Raw genomic sequence first — 20,012 nt, 5'->3', positions numbered from 1 at the left:
ATTAGAACATGACATTTGCAATTTTGGTTTATGTATTTGACTTGCATGTTAAATAATTTTCCAGTTAACCTTTTACATTTCCTTAAAGACATATTAAACTCTACAAAAATTAATTTTGAAACCTCCCTTCTAGGATAAAAAGCACAAGTTTTGTTAGCCTTCTTCACAACCTAGATAGAACACCAGCATAGAAAAAAGCCCTTTGGCCCATCTGGCTATTTATAACCATTCATATGCCTAGCCCAATCAGATCATAGTTCTCCAATTCATGTACCTATCTAAATTCTCTTAAAATATTAAAGGGGATAGAATGCTAACCTATTCAACCTTTCCCTTTAACTTGGGTCCTCAAGTCCCAACAACATCCTAGTAAATTTTCTCTACTCTCTCAGGCCTCACCAACATCTTATTCAATTTCAACATAACATCCCAACTCCTGTACTTAATACTTTGATTTATGAAGGCCAATGTACCATCAGGTTTCTTTATGGCTCTATCCTCATGTGAACTATGGATTGTATTCCCAGATTCCATTGTTGTATCACACTTCTCAGCGCCCTACCCCTCACCACGTAAAACCTACCATAGTTGGTCCTTCCAAAGTGCAACACCTCACACTTATCAGCATTAAATTCCATCTGCCATTTTTCAGTCTATTTAACCCACTGGTCCAGATCATGCTGCAAGCCTTATTCCGCTTAATCTGCTGATCACTTTACCATATTATCACCTAGATCATTGACTTTGATGACAAACAACACGCCCAGCACAAATCACCGTGGCACAGCACTAGTCACAAGCCCAGTCAGAGAAGCAACCATCTACCACCACTCTCTGGCTTTATCCACACAGCCAATGTCTAATCTAATTTACTACCTCATCTTGAATGCCAAGTGATTGAACCTGCTTTACCAACCTCCCATTCAGGACCTTCGTCAAAGGCTTTGCTAAAGTTTACGTTTACAACATCCACTGCCTTGCCTTTAACTGGCAACTTCCTTGAAAAACTGTAAGTTTGCTTAGACATGACCTACCACACACAATGCTATGCTGACAATCCCTAATCAGTTCTTGTCTATCCAAATACTTGTGTATATGTATATACACATATATACATACACACACTTTTTATTTTTATATATATACATACATACACACACACATATATACATACACATATAATACAAACAAACACACACACACACCTATATACACAACTATTCCTGCTATGCGCCTCCTTTTTTTTCCCCTCAATATATCACAAAAACCAAGGATTCCTAAACCTGTTATCCTTGTCTTTTACTCTGACAGGTACATACAAAAACTCTATACTCCCACTCACCAAATAATCTTTGTTAGAAAACAATTTGTCACAATCCACACTTGATGCATAGTGTTCCCCAACATACAAACGTCTGTCACCTGTTCTGTCTCATTCTCCAATAGGAAATTCAGTATCTTACTTTCTCCATTTGGTATGGGAGAAACATGTATACTGATCAAGGAAACTTTCCTGAGCACATTTGACAAACTCTTTCCTACATAGCCCGTTTTAAAGTATGGGAGCCTCAGTTAATATGTGGAAAATTAAATTCACCTTCTATCACAACATGATGTTTTTTGCAACCATCTGCGTTCTCTCTACAAATTTGCTCCTTAAATCCCATGGACTGTTGGGAGGTCAATAATATAATCCTATTAATGCGGTCATATCTTTCTTATTCCTCAGTTCGACCCATATAGCCTCAGTACATGAGCTTTCCCATCTGTTCCGACTGAGCACTGCAGTGACAGAGGAGATTTATCAGGATGCTGCCTGGTTTAGAGAGTATGCATTATGATCAGAGATTAAGGGAGCTCGGGCTTTACTCTTTGGAGAGAAGGAGGATGAGTGGAGACATGATAGAGGTATACAAGAGGAATAGATAGAGGGGACAGCCAGCACCTCTTCCCCAGGGCACCACTGCTCAATACAAGAGGACATGACTTTAAGATAAGGGTTGGGAAGTTCAAGGGGGATATTAGAGGGAGGTTTTTTACTCAGAGAGCGGTTGGTGCATGAAATGCACTGCCTGCCTGAGTCAGTGGTGGAGGCAGATAGACCAGTGAAATTTAAGAGACTATTAGACAGGTATATGGAGGAATTTAAGGTGGGGAGGTTATATGGGAGGAGGGGTTTAAGGGTCGGCACAACATTATACTGTATTGTGCTGTACTATTCTATGTTCTATAAAAATTATGCCATTTGGCAGTTGACTCCTCTGGCATATGATCCATTAATTTGTTTAAATAATTCATCATTTAATTGGCTTTCTTGATTCATACTGTGCACTGAGCTTCAAACATACCAAAACTCTTCAATGTTTCTCACCATTATTCACACCATATTTCAACTTCAGTCAACCAGTATCTTGTTCAATTATTTTCCCTCCTTTGAGCTCTATTCAATTTTAGTCAAATCATGAGCAACATTTGCAAATTAACTACTTCATTACAATTATACATGCTCATTTCAATATGAAACTACAGATCATAGAAAAGTAACATCTTGTTTTAAGGATCATAGTTTTATTAGAACTTTGCAATAAGTCATTTCTTCTGCCTTGTTACTGATTGTCAAAGTAGAAAACAGGCCTATTCTAATAACTTTAGGTATTTCAGAAATGTGTGTACTCAGACCGGTTTATCAGTTACTAACTTCTAAAATGAGATCTAACTTTAGGGCAATTTCTGCAGTTAATTAAGTTAAGAGAGTGGGAGCATTGTTATAGTGAACAGCTAGATAAAAATACATTATAATATTAACTCCCAAATCAATTACTAGAAAAAATCAGAAAGAAAATGAGAGAAATGAAAAAAAATTAATAGATTGGCAACACATCCCCTTCAATGCTAGTTGTTTTCTTCTGACCAGACTGGACATAGCATTCTAATACTCTGAGAAAAAACATTAGGTAATTTGGTCACTCCCTCCACTAATTATGCAATTAAACTTGCTTCAGAGAAGGCTAAAACAAAGGTCAAACTCTCCTCATTCCGCCCATCCCTTCTCAAATAAATAGAGAAAATGAGTGGATAAGTATTTATTAGCGCCATTGTTGGATAAATTCCTACCTACTGTTTATGTAGCGCAAAAAGACAAAATGGTTGAAATATTCGGGCAATAAATGTGCAAGAGATACATTTAACATTTAGGTTGGTGAGTGACCTTCAATTGGAACAATAGGGATCAACTTGACATATTAACACAACTTCTTTTTCCACAAATGCTGTCTGAGCTCCTGAATATTTCCACCATTTTCAGTAACAGATGTATTTTGTTGTTTTTTTTTTGGAGTCCTGAAGTGAAGTTCTTGGTCATCACTGCTGCCTGGTAAAGTGAAACTAACCATAGAACTAACCATTCGGCCCTTCTAGTCTGTGCTGAAACTTTATTCCACTAATTCCATTGACCTGCACCCAGTCCATAACCCTCTAGACTTCTCCCATCCATGTATCTATCCAATTAATTCTTAAAACTTAACAGTGAGCCTACATTTGCCACGTCAGATGGCAGCTCGTTCCTTGCTCCCACCACTCTCTGAGTGAAGAAATTCCCCCTAATGTTCCCCCTAAACCTTTCCCCTTTCACCCTAAAGCCATGTCCTCTCGTATTTATCTCTCCTAATCTAAGTGGAAAAAGCCTACTCACATTTACTCCGTCTATAGCCCTCATAATTTTGTAAACCTCTATCAAATCTCCCCTCATTCTTCTACGCTCCAAGGAATAAAGTCCTAACCTGTTCAATCTTTCCTTGTAACTCAACTCCTGAAGACCCGGCAACATCCTAGCAAATCTTCTCTGCACTCTTTCAATCTTACTGATATCCTTTCTATACTTAGGTGACCAGAATTGCACACAACAGGAAGTTAACTGCACACAACAGAGAGACAAAGCTGAAGTCAGGTTCCTGGTTAAAACATACAGACATTTACACCTACCAGGTTGAAATGTTTTGTAGTATGGGCTGTAGGCAACATTCAGTCCTCCAAGTTTGACAATGACTTCATACCTTCCTGCTTTCCTCACAGTGAAGCTCACCTTCACCACATTATTGTTCTGTGCCTGAAGGACTTCCTGTGTAACAGGGACATCTAACCCAAGTTCCATGTGCGAGATCTGAATCCGTAAACCCACTGGCCGTTGTGCCGGGAATGGCTGCCCATTCTTGTAGAACAACTATATATGAAAATAAGAAAAATAATATTTTAACTGGGGAAATATTGTATTAATACTCCCTATGATTGCATACATGCTGGGTGGCTAAAAGTAGTATAAAGCAAAACTGTAAGTAATATTTGCTACATTCAAATAAATTTAATAAGTCATTAAAAAGTTTAAAATACTCTTATACAGTCCAAATTAGTCTGCTTGGTGAACGTTTTAATTTTAAAAAAATATGCATCAAAGACTCCACCACCCAGGCGATACCCTCTTCTTGCTATTACTCTCAGACAGGAGGTACAGGAGCCTTAGATTGCATCTATCAGCTTCAGGAACAGTTATTATCCTACAACCATCAAGCTCCTGAACCAGTGGAATAACTTCACTGCCCACTGCTCTGCATTGATACTACGACCTACAGACTCACATTCAAGGACTCTCATTCTCATTTTAATATTTATTTGCACAGTTTGGTTTCCTCTATATAACTTATATGGGAGAAAAAATGCAATAGAGTTTATTAAAAATTATACATTAACAAAATTGGCTGTTTATGTATAGTCCTTCATAAATTCTAGGGTTCCACTATAAATTTTACACCATGAGAATGCAATGAACAAAACTGAACTGTTCCATGTGAGAGAAATAAGAGTGAAAATGCATGTGGGCATCTTCTTTTCTGGGGTTTGCAAGGCAACAAAAAGGCCTAAATGTTGAGAGTATTTGCCACGAGGCACAGTGAGAGAGATTGAGAAGCAGGGAGCATTCCAATTCTTTTATATCTGCAAAATTGTCGTATTTAATTATGCAAGTGGGTGTTTCATTGAGCCCAGGCTGTGAATTTTTGTTAAAATACAAATAATTGATCCAGTCCATACTCCAATTCCCACCAAAGTCTACATGCTTTAGATAGGGGTTCTCAACAACGAAAAGTAGATTGTCTCTGTCTACTCTGATGCTATGATGCTGTACACCACACATCAAAAACACACCATCCCTACTGTGAAGCATGGTCATGGCTGCATCATACTGTGGAGTGCTTCACTGCAGCAGGCCCTGGAAGGCTTGTGACGGTAAAGGGTAAAATAAATGCAGCAAAATCCTGGAGGAAAACCTGATGCAACCTTCAAGAGAACTGCGACTTGGGAGATTTGTTTTTCAGCAACACAATGACCCCAAGCATAAAGCCAAAGCTACACAGGAATGGCTTAAAAACAACAAAGTTATCCTGGAGTCGCCAGAGTCCACATGTAAATCCAATTGAGAAGTTGTAGCTGGACTTGAAAAGGGGTGTTCACTCACAATACCATGCAATCTGACAGAGCTTGAGCAGCTTTGAAGAGAAGAATGGGGAAAATTGCAGTGTCCAGATGTGCAAAGCTGATGGAGGCCTATCCACACAGATAGAAGGCTGTAATGGCTGCCAAAGGTGCATCTACCAAATATTGTTGATGAGGGTAAATACTTATGTAATCCATTACTCTGTGTTTTATGTTTGTAACCAATTTAGATCACTTTGTAGAGATTTGTTTTCACTTTGACACAAAAGAGTCTTTTTCTGTTGATCAGTGTCAAAAAAAGTAAATTAAATCCACTGTGATTCAAGGCTGTCAAACAATAAAACATGAGAACTTTCGGGGGGGGGGGGGAGAATACTTTTGAAATGCACTGTAATTCACAAAGTGAAAGATTAAAAGTCCCCTCCTTTCATAGCATTTGGCTGCCAGAGTCTCTGAATCATATAAGTTCCAGTTAAAAAGACTAATGTCTCAAAGTTCCCCTCCAAGACATGCAGAATATTTTGCTTAGAAATATCTCACTATTCTTTCATTGTCACTATGTTGAAAGTTTGTCTATCTTCCTACCTGATAGGATAGTGGGAATACTACTGTACCAACTTCAGTAATTCCAGAAAGCAGCTCAAACACAAGGCATACGTGAATGCTCACATTTGACCCAGAAGTGGTGTGCAAATGTTGTCACTTTAAAAGGATTAATTTTTGCAAATTGTTATAATGAGGCCAAGCCTGCCCCTTCCAGTAGTTCATGTGTATATTAACAACTATTGTTATGTTGGATCTTGCTGTGCAACTTTCTGTTTAATTATGCAAAATTCTTTGAAACATTTTGAGAGGTGCCTCAGACTGATGAAAAACATCTTCAATAGATCCCACTTCACAAATAATCTATATTTAAGACATCTTACACCAAAACATGGGCAGGCATTTGCTTACAAGATCTTAGATATATTTATGCAACAGCAGCTCTCCATTATAATCCCAAAATTCACATTTATAGTAAAACTGCCTACTTCCAGCCAGCTTTAATTACACCTCTCAATACAATAAATTGAGTTTTTCAAATTCTTTTGAAAGTAAAGAGATTTAAAACATTTTTACGCACATGTACTCTGAAGGTCAAGATACGCCCTACTTCCTGAGGGTCCTTCCAATCCCAGGTGACTAGGCATGACCTTGGATCCAGGTAGTTCCCACGGACATAGTCATAAATGGTACGGTTCCCCTGCCTTCCTCTGTTGTCATTTTGAAGAAAATTAATTACCCGTGCCACGAGCTCGTAAATAAACTTCACAGTAAAGAAGAAAGCTATGATGGAAACTGCAATTCCACCTGTACAAGGATAGAAAAATCGTATACTGAGTTGATGCCAGGTCTTACACCATTCTCATCAGTCACACTACTCCACTTACTTACTTGCACTGTAACTTACATACATAACAACTTCCCAAGATTCCCCTGCCAACCATGTTTTCAAGGCACAAAGAGCACATCTTTGGCAAGTGAGGGGAAACCAAAGTACTTGGAGGAAGCCCGTGGAATTCTAGGGAGAATGTGGAAACTGCCCTCAAACAACATCAACAGTGTGATAGGTAAAATTCATCTGCAGTGAAACTGCTAACTTCACCAATCCAAAATCACCAATTCTTACTTGCAAAATCACAGTTTTTTTTAAATTAATCTCTTTTCCCATGAAATCATGCTATTTAAAGGGATGAGATTCATCTTGCATTCTTGGGCCTCAGACTTGTGATCTCTTAGGAGCTCAAATACAGCCCTTCTCATTTGCTTTGACTGCAACTAAGTTAGAAAATAGTGAAAACACTCAGCAGGTCAAACAGCAACTGTGGAGTGAGAAGCAGAGCTAATCCCTCTGAATTGCTGAATTTCTCCAGCATTTTCTGTTTATAATTTTTTAACATTCACTCTTTTGTGTTTGTTTTTAGGTTGCCTCAAATGCCTTGCCTACTGAGGTCAATCATTTTCAGCTTCCTAGCTCCAGGAACATTTCAGTCTGCTGCTAAACTCTGCCACATTTCAAAGTCTGCTGCACAGTGCTACATTGGGATAGACATCCACTCTTAAAGAGAGAAGATGTTTACTTTGACTTCAGCCTGCTGGAACAGGAGTGGGCACAAAGATACATTCCCAAAGTGATTCTCAAAATACAGTCTGCATTTTTGCAGCATTTCTCCTCACAGATCACCCTTCATTTTCCTACCCTGCATGCAACTTACTTGGGTCCCCTTTATTACCTGAGCACACAGTTTTCTGCCCCTCCCATCATTACAGCATCCATTCATTTCAAAGCATATTCTCCAGTAGTTGGAAATGTTGCTTGCATTGTAGTATGTCCTGTCAGATGCCAGATTCAGGTTCTAAATTTGTTGGGCTGATTGCCAGCAGCTGTAAGAACTTGTAACACTTCAATACTGCAGCATTGTCAGCTTCAGAGCAGTGTTACAAAGGGAAGCCTGACAACGCCATTCTGTCATCCTTTGTAAATGATGCTCTCATTTTATATGACTTTTATGAACAACATTACAGCAACTCAAAACTTTCTTTTAATAGGCATTTATGGAATTTCTGGCCTAGGATGTCCTCTGACAGCTCTATGCCAGCCAGATCTGCGGATGGATTTTTGAGCTAAGGGCAAGCAAAGTCAATTTCCTCAAAAAACATCTCTCAAATAAAGAAGCCATGAAACTTTTTTTTAAAAAGGTGGGAATTGAAGGGTACTTGCTTCAAAGAATGTACATAAAATTTTTCATCACCATGCTTGATTTTCAAAGGCCTCTTTTGTACATTAAGTGTTTGTCAGTCTTTGTTTATGATTAGTTTTCATAAATTCTATTGTATTTCTTTATTTTCCTGTAAATTCCTGCAAGAAAATGAATCTCAGGATTGTATATGGTGACATATATGTACTTCGATAATAAATTTGCTTTGACTTTTGATTGACAAACCTCTTTAAAAGGTATACATCGTATCAAAGAGCTCAATTGCTCATTTTTAGAAACCTATGAAAGGAATTCAAAGTATACTCACCAATGACGACAATCATCAGGTCTCTTCTTACAGTGCAAAGTGTGACACTAGAGGCAAAAAATACTGCTCCCACTGTGGGAAAGAGTTGAAATTAAGGACACACATTCTCCCCTAAACTGAGGAAAAAGAAGATGTAACGGTAGGAATATTTTAAATAAATGTCTAAATTTTCACATACCCATAGACCACTTTTCAGTTCTGCACCTCTGGCTAAGTTGTAAACAAACTTAACCTTGTGCTCCCACTCTAGATGTCCCCTTGAAAGCTGGAGGACCTTCCTACCAAACTTGTAGTAACCACCACAGAAGTCGTCCCAGTCTGAGAGCTATTTGTGACTTGCTGCCAAACTTGACCAGATCATTTAGATTGCCGTACCCTAGTGACTTCAACCTGTATGAAGACAAGGAATTGGAAAGCTGATATAATGTCAAGCATAAACTGCCTAACTAGTTATTTTTAAATGAAACCAATTTAAAAGCATCCAGTGAGAACAAAGAGGATAAGTGCAACACAGCTACCTCAAAAGCCAATTAATTTATTAGAATGAAAACTATTTAGTAACTTCACAGCCTCTTAAAGACTGGTGATAAGATTAGATAAAACACTCCAACTGTGGTCTAACCATGCTGCAGTTTTGGATTGCAGTTAATTTTGGTGTGCTTAAATGTCACTGTATTTATTTCTACTTGCATATTCACCTCAAAACTGTTGTAAAATTGGTCAAAAGCAAGTGCAGAAGACCATTACTGAATTTATCACTCATAAGGAACTGCTAAAATTCACCACAGATGCAAAAACTTTGCTGTGTGAGTGTTTAATACAGTAGCACACTCCCATTGGTAGATAGAGCAACAGCAAATACATCTACAGAGAGAGATCCCAGATTTTCAGAAGTGACGACGAAGTGAATAAAACACATGCAAATTGAACCTTTTTTTGGGGATGGTGGGAGAAGACTAACCTGAACCTCCAAAAGAACACCCTCACAGGATGCAGCTTGAATTGTCCCTTCCAGGAGAAAATGTTCTAACAGAATAGAGCAATGTTGCAATAAATTTTATATATGATATGTCATATCAAATAAGGCATGTTAAGGATTGCAGACCACTAAAAGCAATTCTTTTTCAATGGCCATACTTTTGCCATGGGAGGGAAGACAGACAAGAGACAGAAACACACCACCCCAATTCAAAAAATCCCTTCCTTTGCCACTTTCTCCATCCTTACTACACTATTAATTACTACTGTTCCCAATCCTTGTATAGGAGGCTAAACCACTAAACATTGGATACTATCAGTCCCCTTTGCCATTATGATGAGAACAGTGAGAACTTAAGGTACTAAAAAGCTGGATGAACTCAGCAGGTCGGGCAGCATCCTTTGAAAGAAGCAGTCAACGTTTCAGGTCGAGACCCTTCATCAGGACTAAAGAAGGAGGGGGCAGGAGTCCTATAAAGAAAGTGGGAGGAGGGTGGAAAACCAATCAGAGGAAAGATCAAGGGGTGGGGGACATATCCGAATGGGAATGTGAAGGAGAGTTGAAGTAAATGACAACCGGGAGATCCTGTCTGTTATGGCGGATGGAGCGTAGGTGCTCGATGAAGCATTCCACAAATCGATATATCCATACATGGCTTCCTCTACTGCCATGATGAGGCCAAACTGAGGTTGGAGAAACAACATCTCCCTGGTCCACTTGTCCCCCCTATCCCTTCCCACCGATCTCCCTCCTGGCACTTATCCTTGTAAACGGAACAAGTGCTACACCTGCCCTTACACTTCCTCCCTCACCACCATTCAGGGCCCCAGACAGTCCTCCCAGGTGAGGCGACACTTCACCTGTGAGTCAGCTGGTGTGGTATACTGCGTCCGGTGCTCCCGGTGTGGCCTTTTATATATTGGTGAGACCCGACGCAGACTGGGAGACCATTTCGTAGAACACCTATGCTCGATCCACCAGAAAAAGCAGGATCTCCCAGTGGCCACACATTTTAATTCCACGTCCCATTCCCATTCTGATATGTCTATCCATGGCCTCCTCTATTGTCAAAATGAATCCAAACTCAGGTTGGAGGAACAGCACCTTATATACCGGCTGGGTAGCCTCCAACCTGATGGCATGAACATTGACTTCTCTAACTTCCGTTAATGCCCCTCCTCCCCTTCTTACCCCATCCCTGACATATTTAGTTGTTTGCCTGTTCTCCATCTCCCTCTGGTGCTCCCCACCCTCCTTTCTTTCTCCTGAGGCCTCCCGTCCCATGATCCTTTCCCTTCTCCAGCTCTGAATCACTTTTGCCAATCACCTTTCCAGCTCTTAGCTTCATCCCACCCCCTCCGGTCTTCTCCTATCATTTCGCATTTCCCCCTCCCCCCTCTACTTTCAAATCTCTTACTATCTCTCCTTTCGGTTAGTCCTGATGAAGGGTCTCGGCCCAAAATGTCGACATCGCTTCTCCCTATAGATGCTGCCTAGCCTGCTGTGTTCTACCAGCATTTTGTGTGTTGTTTGTATCTCATATACCGTCTGAGTAGTCTCCAGCCCCTTGGTATGAACATCGAATTCTCCAACTTCCGGTAATTCCCTCCCTCTCCCTTCCCCCATCCCACCTTCACTCTGTCTCCTCTTCTAGCTGCCTATCACCTCTTATGACTCTGCCATCTTCTACTACCCATAATGCTTTCCCCTTAGGCTCCTTCTTCACTTCTCCTGCCTATCCCCTTCCTGCTTCCCCTCCCCCACCCCTTGATCTTTCCTCTGATTGGTTTTCCACCCTCCCCCCTCCTTCTTTAATCCTGACGAAGGGTCTCGACCCGAAATGTTGACTGCTTCTTTCAACGGATGCTGCCCGACCTGCTGAGTTCATCCAGCTTTTTTGTACGTCTTGATTTGACCACAGCATCTGCAGTGCACTTTGTATTTAAGGAAGGTACTGCTTGGCTGCAATGGGTCCCACCTGAAGGCAGCACCTCACCAGGTGAAGTAGATCCCCCAACTAATGCTCACAGGCCATTCCTCAAGCAGAGACCATATAAAATCCACCAGAAATTTCATTATAATGATTACATCCCTGTTCAGTAAATTGGCAGAACAGCTTTGTTATTATTTTATTTAGAGATACAGTGCAGAACAGGCCCTACCAGCCCATCGAGCCGCATTGTCCCAGTAACCATGCATGTTTCCGGTAGAGGAAACTGGAGCATCCAGAGGAAATCCACACTGCCACATAGAGAACATACAAACTCATGCAGATGGCACCGGATTTGAACTCCAAATCCCGACGCTTTGAGCTGTAATAGTGTTGCACTAACCACTACGCTATGTGCTGTTACATCAACATGAAGGTATTCTTAGGTCAAATATGTGTTGCTCTATTCTCATTTGTCTTCACAGGGTGTGATGTGAGAGCCCCCCAGTTCTACGTCCCCCATCCCCTGTCCCCTTCACCAACGTATCTCCCCTTCCAGAATAGCAAAACATAGTCCAGGAAAAGCAGGAACAAATACAGCAGACAGCAGTGCAGGTAGGAAGAGGTCAGGGAGGATGATAATGATGATTAAGGTGATGAAGATGATGATGATGATCACCAGGGACTACACATTCGCAAAGAAATCAATAGGTGAGAGGGACATGCTGATGGCTGTCCTGTAAAAGTTCACGTATCTGGAATTACAGATTTTGAAAACCTGAGCCTGCAGATTATGTTGCTCATCATACAGGTTCAAGCAAAGCTAAGTCTGAAATATCTCTGGGAACAGAGTTCCAAGAATGGATGAACCTAGATCTCCTGACCAGGTGCTCAAGCCTCTCTCAGTGGCTACCACATCATCCTTGAAACCTCCGATGGTGGAGTTCTGCATTACTGTCTCTGCTGGGGTACCTAATGCAAAAGTGACTCAAAAGTGCAAAGCAGCATAGAGGGCATTCTCCATGAACTTTGGAAGGTGAATGAACTACCTGCAGTCAATTTCAGAGTTGCCAAGTCAGGTCTCCCAGTGTCTGCAGAGTGTCCCTTAACTAATAATTAAACAAACCCTAATAGATTGTGCACAAAGAAAAGTTCTTTTGTGAAGCCTTGAGCTTCAATGTATGCCACACAGGCTGAAACTCACACTGCAGAGCAAATTACTTCATTATATGTGCAGCGATGAATTTCATGTGGAAATGATCATTAAAAAGATTAAAACTGGGTAAAATGATCTTGAATTACATAATGCGAAAAGAAAAAGCAGTGTTTTGTATAGGCTGAACATAACTTCCATGCTTGTGTACCGAAATGCCTCTTTTTATGAGTGCCTTGACATTATATGTATTGCTAACAACTCTCAGTGTGCCTTGCTACATTCAAGCATTTGTGCACATACTTGCACCCGGACCTTTTGTCACACTCCCCTGATCCCACACTCTTAGCAACTGGCACCCGGCTGTCTATCCCAAACAAGTCTATGCCATTCCAGGTGTGAATATGTATATCTCTAAGAATCTTCACCAATAGTTTCCCCGACACTGATAAAAGACTCACCAGCCTAGAACTTCATAACTTAATTCTATTGCCCTTCTTAGACAAAGGAACAACACTGGCAATTCTCCAGTCTTCTGGGTTCTCACCTGTAATAAAAAAAGATCCTTGACAAGGCCCCGGCAATGTCCTCTCTCGCCTCCCTCAATAACCTGGGATATATCCCATCAGACCCTGGGGGACTCATTCAACTTAATGTTCTTCAAGAGTCCAAACACCACCTCCTCAATATCAGACTGTCCTAGAATTTTAGCATACTCCATAATCTCACTATCTCCCATTTCCTTCGTTTTCATGTACATCCATGCAAAGTACTTGATTAGTAACTCACCCATTTTCTCCAGCTCCATGTATAAATACCTTCTTTGTCCTCAAGTGTACTACCCTTTCTCTATTTACCCTCTTTAAAAGTTAGCATAAAATGTCCATCTGATAAAAGACAATCAGGAACATTAACTCTTTCTTTCACACAGACACCAACTAACCTGCTGAGTATTTTCAGTTTAGTTTATTTTTATTTCAGATTCCCAGCATCTGCAATGCTTTGCTTTATGATTACAGTGTGAATGCTTTTCCTGAAAATATATTACATATAATAGGGCAATCTGTGTGCCACTAAATATATTTCACCCTTTGTACCTAGAAACAACCTGGGAATATTTCATTGTTGATTATTGTGCTCCCCCCTGCTCTGATGGCTTACCTATTCTCCCAATTAACATTTAAGCCAAATCCCATTGGCTTAAGATTTCCTGTTATCATATCTACATATGAAATATTTCACTTACTAAAAATATCAAGGGACATGAAATCACAGGTGAATGGTGGAGTTTAAGGAAATCATGCCCATAAATTCTAAAAATATCAGAAAATTTGAATTCAGTGAGTCTAAAACTTGTCCATTTTTAAACACTTCTATTTTATACCCAGTCAAGATTCTCTCAAGACAGAAAGGATCAAGGGTCATAAATCATCTCATTCTGTCACATTCGGTTACTTCTTGTTTCTTCTTTCATTGACAGAGCCTGCAAAATTGCTTTTCACTTTGTAGACATTCACCAGCTACCATTGCTAATTTGGCAATATCTTCATATATGCAGACTGTGAATATAATTTGCTCTCAAGTATCTTATTTACAGTTGCGCAAGAACCATATATTCACACCAGAGTACATGTGAAACCACCACTTTGAAAAAAAGATCTTATTAAAACTTGTGTCGCAGTTACAGTAGTCAGAATCATCATGCATGAAAACAAGCACTTCTGACTATCAAGCCCTCAACATCCATCAAACAGCTTTTACACCAGGGGCTCCAATCTTTATTTATGCCATGAACTCCTACTATTAACCTAGGAGTCTGTAGACCTGAGTTTGGGACTCCTGTTTTACACAAATTCCATTTCATTCTCTGTCAACTTTCCCAGATTCTACCACACACCTACACACCAAGGGCAATTTACAGTGGCCCAACAACCTACCAACAAGTATGTCTTTGAAATGTGGGAGGAAACTGATGTGCTCAGAGAGACTGTGCAGATTCTCTCCTGATGGCACCTGAGGTCAGCTCTGAACTTGGTTCTCTGATGCTGCAAGGCAGTGTTTCTATTAGCCATAACACTGTATTTGGATTGTCGTATGTTGGCTGCGATGGTAGTTTGTGGCATGCTACATTTGTTTTATAAATAGCAAACAACCCACTTAAATTCATTTCCTTGGCCTACATCCACAATGAGCAGTGCCACATGAAGAATCTGTTGAAACTTAAAATAAAAAGACTGAAAATTAGGTGCGAGGTAATTGCTCCAACAAGCACTTAGACATCAAGCTAAATGCACTTCTTCTCTACTGTATCCACTGCACCTGAAACACAGCACAAGAGTATTTCCCCAACGTCTCAATATACAAAAACATAAATTAGGACAAAAGGTAGGCTTCAGATCCTCGAAGCTGTTCTGCGATAACTCTGCATTTCTACCTACTGTAGTAACCTTTCACCTCCTTGTTTATCCAGAAGCTATCTACTTCTGCCTTAGTTTTGAAATACATTGGTTTCACTCTCCTTGGAAGAAGAGAGTTCCAAATACAATAGAGGTGTATAAGATGATGAGAGGCATTGATCGTGTGGATAGTCAGAGGCTTTCCCCCAGGGCTGAAATGGCTAGCACGAGAGGGCAGTTTTAAGGTGGTTGGAAGTAGGTACAGAGGAGATGTCAGGGATAAGATTTTTTTATGCAGAGAGTGGTGAGTGCGTGGAATGGGCTGCTGGTGATGGTGTGGAGGCTGATACAATAGGGTCTTTTAAGAGACTCCTGGACAAATACATGGAGCTTAGAAAAATAGAAGGCTATGAGTAACCCTAGATAATTTCTAAGGTAAGGACATGTTTGGCACAGCTTTGTGGGCTGAAGGGCCTGTATTGTGCTGTGGGTTTTCTATGTTTCTATGTTACTCAAAGAAAACACTAATTTATTTGACTTGTATGCAAACTGCTTTTAAACAGTGACTGCTAGTTCTGGAATCTTCTGAAAGAGAAAACATCAATCAAGATTTCTCAGGATCTTGTGTTTCAAATAAATTCCCTCTCACTGTTCTCCATTCCAGTAGATACATGTCTAGACCCTCTATTCTATAGTCAGAAGACTACCTATCCATTTTAAGTAAACCTTCTCCAAAGTGAGAAGTTGGAAGTTGATAGATGGAACAGATTATCACCTTCCAGACTCTCACATTCCCTCTCCCCTGGTGTCATCCATCACCACCCAGCTTGTACTTTTTCCCCTTCTCACCCATTTGCTTATTCTAGCTTCTGTGCCCTGCTCTCCCACCCCCGATAAAGGATCTCGGCTTGAAAAATCAAACATTTATTCCCCTTCATAGATGCTGCCTGACCTGCTGAGTTCGTCCAGAATTTGTGCCTGTGCTCAAATTTTGCACATTATGGGTCAAAGGGTCTGTACTGTGCTGTACTCTTCTATGTTCTATTTCCAACATCTGCAGAACCTTGTGACCAAATTTTGTTTATACTTCTTGCTGGCTGCCATTTGGGATACATAGTTAATGTAATTTCTAGCACCCATTCCCAGTTAGCCTGTTTTTTCCAGTTATACCAGCATCATATGTTCAAGAAAGGAAACAGATTCAACAATGTAATTTTCTTTTAAAACATACACATAATAATAAAGTTTTAAACCCTGTGTACACAGCTACTCCCGAGGGCTCTTCTTTACCAGCTGGTGTTAGACTGCTTTTAACTCCTGAGTCACACAGTCGCCCAAAGAATTTCCCTTCAGAATGGACTGAATATTAGCAAACTTCTAATCTCTGCACATCTGTAAATAAAACAAAAGAAAGGGCTAAGTTGTCTGCTCTCGGAATAACCAGATCACTAATAGTATATAAAACAGCGTTCTGAAGGGATAAGGATTCATATTATAAGAATAATAAGTGAAGTCAATGCACATATAGTAAATGGAGTATAAAAATCCTGAAGTAAGTAACAAAAATAATTGCAATAAATGCTATAAGTATTAAAACAGAAAGCAGGCCCACAGTATCTGTAAAGAGAGGGGACAAAATGATATTTAATTAAAATCAAATAAATTGCAAACATTGGAAATACGAAATAAAAACAGAAAATGTGGAAAGGATTCAGTAGGTCAGAAAGCATCTGTGAAAGAAATGGAATTGATTCACCTTGGATTCAAGTCCTTTGTCAAAGTTGAGAAAGAGAGAAAACAAGGTATTCTCTAGTTGCAGAGAAGATAGGAGCTAGAAAAGTAGAACCAAATTGAGTATCGATGATAAGGTGATACCAAATGAGTTAATGTGATAGGTGACACATAATCTGCATTTTCTTTTATCTGTGCTAGGTTTGCAGACAGTAGGACTGGGAGCAAACCTAACACAAAAGCCTATAAAGTCAGTCTATAGACATGAAGAAAGAAAAGTGTCAAAAATTACAGATATACAATCATAAATGACCATTTTATTTATTTACAGATACAGCATGGAACAGGTTCCTCCACCCCAACGAGCCGTACCGCACTGCAACCCAACTATTTAACAGTAACCTAATCACAGGAAAATTTACAGTGACCATTAAACCTATTAACCAGTACGTCACTGAACTGTGGTAGAAAACTGGAGCACGCAGAGGAAACCAATACGGTCACAGAGGAGAACATACAAACTCTTCACAGATGGTGCTGGAACTGAGCTCAGAACTCCGACGCCTCGAGCTGCAATAGCATTACGCTAAGCGTTATGCTATCATGGCGCCCACAGAAAGGAATAGTCAACATCATCATTATGTGCCATTTTGTATGACTTAGGCAATCATGATCTCATGACCATGATTGTTCTTGGCAAATTTTCCTGCAGAAGTGGCTTGCCATTGTATTTCTTCTGGGCAGTGTCTTTACAAGATGGGTGACACCAGCCATTATCAACATTCTTCAGAAATTGTCTGCCTGGCATCAGTGGTTACATAACCAGGACTTGTGACATCCACCACCAGCTCCCATGGCTTCACATAACCCCAATTAGGGGGTTGAGCAGGTGCAACATCTTGCCCAAGGGCGACCTGCAGGCTAGCAGAGGGAAAGAGCACCTTACACTTCATTTGGTAGAGACACATCTCCACCCCACCACCCAAAAGAAATAGTAAGTTACCTAAAGTTGAAGAATTCATCATCACTGCTGCAACATACTCAGCTAGAAGATGAGGAGGCATTGTTCCTTAAGCTTGCATTGAGCCTCACTGTCAGTGTAGGAATCCAGAGACAGATAGGTTAGAGTAGATCTGGGATGGAGAATCAATGTGTCTGGCAACTGAAAGATGAGGACCACTCCTGCAGACTAAATGTAGATGCACTGCAAAGCCATTGTTCAATCTGCATTCAGTTCCTCCACTGCACGGAAGCCACATTGTGAATGCTGAATACAATATACCAAGTGCCTGGAAAGACCACTTGAGTTCTACACGTTGGGAAAACGTTACTGTTTCAGTTTGATGACAATTCATGAGAATTGTACACATAGCAAAATAAATTAAAAAATTGATTAAGTGTAATGAACCACTTCACTTTTACTAATTAGAATAAATATATTCAGGAAGGGATCTGTCCAGCATTCAAGACTGGTAATAATTTGTATGCATCTATTCCATTTATTCATTATGTGTAATATAAATTGTTGCTGTTAGGTATGAGCCAAATAATACTTGGTTCACAAGTTCTACTTTAAAAAGCATTCTTAATTCACCACACATATACTGAGCTCTGCTTTTGCCATCTCAGTCAGTGTTGTCTTCCTCATCCTGTTCTAGGTCTTCCAGATTGAGGACCTTATACTGATCTGATCTTTGAGCCACTTGTGCATTCTGAGAAGTGGCTTAAAAATCTTCCTTTGTCGTGGCCAAGAACAGAAGGTTCTTGAAGGAACAAAAAGCTCAAATTTGTAAATAAGTTAGGGTTAATTAAAAGCAACTCCAAGAGAGAAACCCAGGGTGTCTGATCAATGCTTCCCCTAAATGATTGCTGTACATATATTGTACTTGAAATATGCAGCTGATCTTACTTCATAGATCCACCAAAGCACACAAAATATTCTTATTAAAATAAGTTATTAAGTGTGATCAAAATAGGTCAACAGTGACTAAATTTAGCAACCCAGTTCGGATGTTAAATTGAAATGATAACTGTAATTAACATTCCTAAACATTAGTTACTGGTTATGAAAACTATCCTTGAATTATAGAAGTCAATCAATATACAAGTTATCTCTCTCTCTCCTCTTTCATCCAGTCTCATCCATTTATGGTTTGGACCGGTAGCCACTTTATCACCAAATGATCCCGTTTCCCCAACCATTGGCATGGACCTTGTTAATCTGGGCAATGTCTGAGCCAGCATGACTCTTCATGTTGCCACTCTTTTCTAGAGGTTTTTGTGGGCAGATGTAGTGTAAGCGCGAGGGGTTCAGCCCAAGATCCCCACCTGACCCCCTCCACCAGGACCTGTATCCCAGACCCCCGCTCCATGGCGGTGTGGAGTTCGGACAGTTCCCAGAGTTAGCCTCTGCCCAACTTCTGGCAGCGTCCTGCTGATTATTGCACCCTGTGTCTTCTCAGTAAAAATAAAAGCCAACTGATTGGGAAGAACAAGATCAGATCCATCAACACATTCGCCCTACCAATCATTAGATACCCAGCCACAACAGCGTACTGGCCAAGGACTGAACTGGAAGCAGCTGACAGCAAGACTCAGATGCATGCAAACAATAATTTATTAAATTTCTGAAATGGGTATATTTAAAAGTGGAGGCAGATAGGTTATTGATTAGAAAGGATTTGAAGGTTTGGGGAGAAGGCAGAAGAATGGGATTGAGAGGAAAAATAAATAAGACACAATCAATTAGCAGAGCAAACTCAATGCGACAAACAGCCTAGTTCTGGTCCCATGCCTCACTTTGGTAAAAATATTTAAAGTGAAATTGAGTTAACTGGATTATTCTGAATGTGTAGAGTATGCACCTTTGCCATATGGCCATGCAAATTTCCTCTGGTGCTCCAGTTTTCTCTCATATTCCAAGGAGGTGCTGGTTAAAGGTTAACCAGCTCTACAAGTTGCCAGTACTCAATGAGACAGTAGGAGAATCAGGGCATGTTAGTTGGTGTGTATCAGAGGATAGGTTCAAGGAAAGTACGGGTAAGTGACAGAATAGAATTGCTCTTCAGATCAGTACAAGTTCAGTCGGTTGAATGTCCTCCTTATTTTCTTACAATGTGAATGGAGATAAGAAATTAATAATATAATCTCATTGTATGGCAAAGCAGGCATAAGAGGCCAAGTTACTTATTCCTGTTTTTACTTGTAATGTTCTCATTAAGGGATAACAGAAATAAAAGAACCATTCCAAATTATTGTCATTGAGACAGTAAC

At 40.1% G+C, this 20,012-nt stretch overlaps 1 protein-coding gene across 10 annotated transcripts in view; it reads right to left on the bottom strand.

Moving 5' to 3' along the window:
- Nucleotides 1–20,012, bottom strand: part of arel1 (apoptosis resistant E3 ubiquitin protein ligase 1) — an 88,707-nt gene that overhangs the window by 55,011 nt on the left and 13,684 nt on the right. For 3 of the 10 annotated variants that reach the window (XM_073039247.1, XM_073039244.1, XM_073039254.1), the window contains 5 exons: nt 16,240–16,400; nt 8,729–8,940; nt 8,551–8,622; nt 6,608–6,834; nt 3,982–4,219 (listed from right to left, as the gene is read on the bottom strand). In XM_073039247.1, the coding sequence (XP_072895348.1) occupies nt 3,982–4,219; nt 6,608–6,834; nt 8,551–8,622; nt 8,729–8,732 (541 nt within the window). In that variant the 5' untranslated portion in view covers nt 8,733–8,940; nt 16,240–16,400. Of the gene's footprint in view, nt 1–3,981; nt 4,220–6,607; nt 6,835–8,550; nt 8,623–8,728; nt 8,941–9,511; nt 9,577–13,073; nt 13,160–16,239; nt 16,401–20,012 lie in introns of all 10 variants that reach the window. The other 7 variants (XM_073039253.1, XM_073039251.1, XM_073039246.1 and 4 more) reach the window with 6 other exon arrangements.

The sequence above is a fragment of the Hemitrygon akajei genome, chromosome 3, assembly GCF_048418815.1.
Source record: "Hemitrygon akajei chromosome 3, sHemAka1.3, whole genome shotgun sequence".
Taxonomy (NCBI): Eukaryota; Metazoa; Chordata; class Chondrichthyes; order Myliobatiformes; family Dasyatidae; genus Hemitrygon; species Hemitrygon akajei.
This window is presented reverse-complemented; position numbering and strand designations above follow the sequence as displayed.